General features: G+C 37.7%; 1 protein-coding gene across 3 annotated transcripts in view; it reads right to left on the bottom strand.

The window, feature by feature from the left end:
- Window positions 1-3,355: 3,355 nt before the first annotated feature.
- Window positions 3,356-6,405, bottom strand: part of MDH1B (malate dehydrogenase 1B) — a 29,376-nt gene continuing 26,326 nt past the window's right edge. For all 3 annotated transcript variants that reach the window (XM_075608527.1, XM_075608530.1, XM_075608531.1), the window contains 2 exons: window positions 4,954-5,029; window positions 3,356-4,435 (listed from right to left, as the gene is read on the bottom strand). In XM_075608527.1, the coding sequence (XP_075464642.1) occupies window positions 4,353-4,435; window positions 4,954-5,029 (159 nt within the window). In that variant the 3' untranslated portion in view covers window positions 3,356-4,352. The remainder of the gene's footprint in view (window positions 4,436-4,953; window positions 5,030-6,405) is intronic.

Here is a 6,405-nt window from a genome sequence, read left to right as displayed (position 1 = left end):
ACCCACAGACAGATAGATGTTGTTACCTCTATAACGCCAGCTTCCATCCCACACACAAAGAGAGCAATCATACACAGCCAGTCTATAAGATATCACCGCATATGCTCTGACACTAAAGACAGAAACAGACAACTCACAACCCTGACTGAATCATTCAGACAGAAGAGATACAAGCCAAAGACTATTACCAAAACAATTACATCTGCACTAAAAGTCCCATGAGAACACCTGCTCCAATACAAAAAGAAAGAACTAGCCACTTACATACCACTAGTGGCCACATACAACCCTGTCCTAAAGAGAATGTGAAAAATAATCAAAGATCTGTAACCTATGCTGACAGAGGATGATATATTAAAAGACATCTTCCCTAAACCTCCTATCCTTGCATTCCAGCAACCGGCAAACCTCAGACAGAATTTAGTCAACATAAAACTTCATAATGAACTCAAGGATGCTGAGAATGGCACAAGACCATGCAACATCCCATGCTGCAAACTTTGCAAACATATATGCCAAGATCCCACAGCCAGTCACGAACATCAAACGCTCAGTGTTAAATGATCATACTGCTTCACATCCAGGAATGTGGTATAAATGATTAAATGCAGCAAATGTGACCACGGATGCTACAGTACATTGTTAAAAAAACAACCAAAAACTTAAAACCAGAATGAACCTACCCAGAAACACAATAACACACCACGACAAAGGAAGATACTGCACTCCAGTGGGACCCCACTTCTCACAGCCAGATCATTCCATATACAGTATGACTTGAAATCCAAATCCTTAATGGAATGTTTAAATGCATTAAAGAATGGAAAACATGATAATGCTCCTTGACACTAAAGCAAGGGGACTTTATGCTGATATGGGGTTTCTTACATACTATTATAATTTTTGGTAATATTTCTCCCCACCTCCCTGTTAATTTTACATTTCAAACCCATCTCCCCCCCCCTCCTTCTTTCACACTGCTAATGGATGTATGGTTCTTCATGCTCTCCCCATTTCTCACTATCCATTTAATCCATTTATTGCCCTGTCCATTTACCATCCCCCCTGCCATGACTTCTCCACATCTTCTGTCTTAGATTATCCTGATTTTCACATCTCTGTTGAACTCCTGGAATCATTTGTAAACCAGTATTGCTTGACCTGAGGAAGAGAGTAGAACTCTCAAAAGCTTGTCTTATAATATCACTTATTCACTTACCCAGACCCAGGATTAAATTCTGGATTACTTTATATATTTGTGTTTTCCGCCAAGCTTTTTACCTACTGGGAAAATCACAACATGAAATAACCAGGGTCAATGTCACAAGAACCAATCAGAGCCCTGTAACTTCTTCTCATTTGTAGGCTTGATAAGTAGATAATATTGCCAGAAGTTTTGTTAATGAGGTGAACCCCTCTCTCTATATAAACAGGTGTTCTACAACGAGTTGAGTAGAAGAAACATGTAATACTAAAAGACAGAAAGTGGCTTTCAGGACCAGGTATTATGGGAAACTAACAGAGACAGCAGGTGAGGGAATAAGTGTTGTAGATGGCAGTGCTTCGCCACAATGTTTGGTGGGAGCGACTGTGGGACAGTAGCAATGAGTCCAGGCTATTGAAAAGGTGAGTTTTAAAGGTGAGTTTTAAAGTTTGACAATTTCTGTAGTTTAATTCTGAAGATAATCAGTTGCTGTGAATTTGCCTCCCTGGGAGGTTAAAATGGCCACTGCCATTCATACTCATTAACACATGTTGCCATTGCAATATTTCACATGGCAATGAAATATTAAACAGATGAAAACTTAGCAAAAAGATTTTAAAATAAATTAAACATAAGAAACAGATCCCAGCAACATGAACTTTAGGTTATTACTTATTACTTACATTAATATTTTTTAGCGGTATGGCTACTGCTTTAAGTATAAATGATGATTTTATTTTTTGGAGCCAGAATTATGGGGTCCTGAATGAGCAAGAGCATAGTCATTACTGAAGAACAGACATTTCAGCCTCAAATAGTTCCAGCGATTTGGCATCATTTAAACCCCTCTCCCCTCTGTTTTAAATATCACATTTCCCCAAACACTTTGGGCTTAAAAGTTTGATTGAACTTTTTAATGAAACGGTGATGGGGCTGCCGAGCTATCACACCCATGGGAGCATGCAAAAATGTTGGCCATATCTGTACGTCCTAAAAAATGTTCGGCGGCATTGCAAATTATTGTACCTGGCAAGCAGATCTGCGTCAAGTGTTACAAACTCGACCAACAAGTTTATTACATTTGACATACAGTAGCAGCTCGTCTCCAGGGCTCTACCCATAACGGCCACCTCTCCAACCCTTTCACCTCTACTACTCTCTCGCCTTAAACCTTTTTCCCTCGCTGCCTCTTACCTGTGGAACTCTCTCACCGTCAGTATACGCCAAGCACCTTCTCTCCCGGCCTTTAAAAAGGGTGCAAATGCTAATAACAGCAAGTGTAAAAAAAAAAGGATATTTTTTAATTTTTGATCGGGATTAGAGCCAATTGCTACTGTCACTGCAGTTCACATCAGTTAACGCAGAAACTATTCAGATAATAGAGAACCAGAAACTAATCAAATAAGACGAAAGTAGATGTCCATTTGGAGTACTCCCAGCTCACAAACCAATTATACAATATGAATGACCTTTCTAAGAGAGGTAATTCTTAATGTATTATTTCCTGGTAAAACATTTTATAAATAAATACTCACCTTCTTTATATTGAAGTGTCCGTTTAAAGCAGTAATCTGCTCTACTCACTATGAAAAATAAATGTCTCCTGTCTGCCATTACACACAATGTAATCTCATACCTCCGAGTCCTTAATGCTGATGTTTTCTTCTGGCTTCTGTCCTGTTAACTATGTTAGACCAGCAAATGGAAGAAATTATACGGTTTTTCCTTTAATTGTAACATTTACTTATTCAATGAACACTTGCTAGTGGTGAGAGAACTGTGCCTCTAAGAAGCCAGCACACTGTAGGTGTTGAAAATATGACGAATATAGAAGCGCATTAATTAGTAATACACAGCCTTAATAATTAAAGGCAAGCAACTCCCTTGATCCAAGTTTAAAAGGGTAATTTCAGCGTTATCTTATAGTTACTGTTTTTTGTTCCTGGGTTGGAAACACAAAGTATTTTCTGGACATCTGAAGAACCAGATGTTGCCATGGCAACTGAAAAGCAAAGATTGGCCTCTCTGTTTGAGCCTGGAAGTACAACACCTTAATTAAATTAAATAGTTATTTCCTGAAAAGAGCAATAGGCGTGATGATGTTAGGGTAACCAAAATGAAGCTCACCAGGTGCTAAGTGACACACTTCACTGGGAGACACACTTTTATTTCAAAAGCCCAATTTCACCTGGTAACATAGATTGGATTTGCAATAAAGTGAAAGAACGCAGTCATGAAAAAATTACTTGCATAATATTTTAGTTGAATAATTGAGGATATGTGTAATAGGCCCAAAAGTCTGGCTCCTAAAAGCACTATTGATCCACAAAATATACACCCACTTTCCTGGAATACTAGGCGCGTAATGAGAAAGGAAGAATGCTACTATGATAGTAAAGTGTCATTGATTTGAACTGATTATGGAAGAAAAGTGAAATCTGTTTCTAAAATAAAATATATAATTGGATTTGGTTTTAGTATTTAGATTTTGTGTTTTACTTGAATTTACTAGAATTGCACAGTATTTTAACCATCCGTGTAAGTAACATTTTGCATTTACATAGTATCTTCCAACCACAGTTCTGCACTGCAACTGGGCACTGGAGACAGGAGACAGTTTGAGCTAACGTGAATCTCGGAACATAACATCTCTTTGGGACAATATAGACCCAACAGAGATAGTTAATGGAGCCATTGGGTGATTTCCTACATAACTGTTGTCCCTGCAGCAAAGGAATGAAGTAAGAAGCACGAATCATATAGGAGTGAGGAGGAGATGCTGCCCTGTTGGAGATCTGGGTTCAAAGAAAGCTCTATGACAAATTCACTAAACTCACCCAAATCACTAAATACATTGCACTCACTATTTTAACTTGCTTGAACTACTCTATAGTCCTCCATACCATACATAGTCATTGCTAATTGCACTATTTAAAATTACAAAACATTTTTTTTTTTTTTTCAATGAGAACGGATCAAACACACATTTTGTTGTTTGACTATAGTAAAGATTTACAGTATGTGGGAAAAAATGAAAGTTGTTTCACATGCTACTAGGCAGGTACTGTATAATAAACCATGGGAAAGGAGATGCGATTCTATTTTATACTAAAGCAAAAAAGACACGCATGAAAGGCATTAAAATCTTTCAGTCATTTTCATCGCTGGGGTTTTCCATAGTAGGTAACACAGCATCACTGCTTATTGCTGTGGAAATAACAGCTTCAGACTCTGTAAGAAAGATAAAGGAAACATAAGAACAAATACAATGAAGAGAGTTGAGATGTGTTTAAAGATAGTTGTAGCCAAAATCAGCCATGGGTAGTAGAATTGAACCAGAGTAAGGTATTTCCCAATAATAATTAGTGCTAATTGATTTATATACTGTACTGTAGAACAAAGCATAAAAAACAGCCACATTTAATAATACTCCTAACATGAGTATAATCTGAACACTGTCCTAGTCCTATAGCATCTGTGCTACCTTTATTACACTAACTATGTACACTATCTATAAATATATTGATGTTTTTGAGGGGAATAAGGATCTTATATGGTCCCATGGTTTATGTATAACGTGTCCATTTTTATGTTGTCCAAGTATATTAACCTTTTTTGAAGATATTAGTCAGCAAAGTATACAGTTTTAGATTATTTTGAAAATGATCATAAACAATTTAATGGAAGGATCACGTTTTTCTTAACTAAAGTCGCTACGATACTCAACTCATAGGAACCATCTTACTTACCAATAACATCATCTTCCTTACATTCCTCTATTATTATTTGTGCGTCTTGTTGGACTCCAAAAACAGTCTCCTTCTCCTGAAATAAAAGATTTGAATCAATGTAGCTTGTTATTACTGTATCACATGATGCTCCTTTAACATTTTGAATGCCAAAATGTCTGCAGACACTCCTGCACGTTGCGATCATGTGATCACATCTGGGCAGCGATCACATGATCACAACATCACTGATGTGAACAGAAGCGGAGGAGGTTCCTCTTACATTCCTCGTTCGTTTAGAACGTGATCAGCACTCCACAGGCGTGCTCAACGTAATCTCCTGTAGCAATAAAGCAACAAGACCCTGACATACAGTAGTTACTATGTCATGGAGCCCCTGAGATGCTCCCTGACATGCCATACCTCGTGATACGGTAGCTACGTCATGACACCCAAAGGGTTAAACTTGTCTGCTCTCACTCATTTTCCTATAATTCTCACAGATTTTGAGTCAGCTGAACTAATTTTTGTATCAAGTCTAAGACTTCAACTATATTAAATGTATTAAATATAGCTGATTGGCACCATACAGCAGCAACAAAATCAGACAGATACAGTATTTTGAAATATATATATATTTTTTAACTTTTTCATGGCGAAACACTGCTCTGGTGGATATTCCCAATCTTTATCCAACGTCTTGACTATATGACTGTTTGGCAGTCCTCAAAACTAGAGGTAAATTGTTGGCATTTCTTGCAAGGTAATTATGAAGCCTTCATTAGTCAAACAGATAATCATAAACAGCCGATATGCTTTAATTCGGCGGACCTGACAAAAAGGACATTCATTTTAACAGGTCTTAACTCAGTCCCGATTGTTCACCAATTGCTTACACATAGCGCTTTTCTACGGAAATAAAAACAAATCTACCCCCATTGAGGGGTATAAGCTACGTCAGTCATAATAAATTACCACCAGACCATACTGTACTTTCTAGCACTGTGAATTACTACAAAACACACAAGAATCCAAAATCCAAAGTTACTGTTAAAATGTGCACCATAAAAATTGGAGGGTGCTGGTAGCTTTTTTGTCTCAGAAAGAGTAAGATACTTTGGCCAGGAGTCATCAAAGTGCGATATCCGCCATTAAAGTAAAAAGGTAGATAATGCAGATTCAGGCGCGAGTCACGCTTTGATGACTCCCGACCTTTGTGGGCAGTGATACCTTTGTGTGGACCAACATTTCAATTGTACAAAGTTGTCTTGTGTATAAGCTTTCGAAACGGAAGAGGTCTGTTCATCAGTAGGATACCTCTGCAGTCTTGAAAGCTTATGGGCAAGGCAACCTTGTATGACCTGTTGGTCCATTAAAAGGTTTCACAGCCCATACATATAAAGTGACACCGAATCTAAAGATTGGCCTTGTAACATAATCAGGCTCCAAGTATAATGGTAGGGAATGAAATAA

The sequence above is a fragment of the Ascaphus truei genome, chromosome 7 (genome assembly GCF_040206685.1).
Source record: "Ascaphus truei isolate aAscTru1 chromosome 7, aAscTru1.hap1, whole genome shotgun sequence".
NCBI classification, from domain to species: Eukaryota; Metazoa; Chordata; class Amphibia; order Anura; family Ascaphidae; genus Ascaphus; species Ascaphus truei.
Note: the sequence above shows the minus strand (reverse complement) of the source record. Positions and strands in the feature narration are given on the sequence as shown.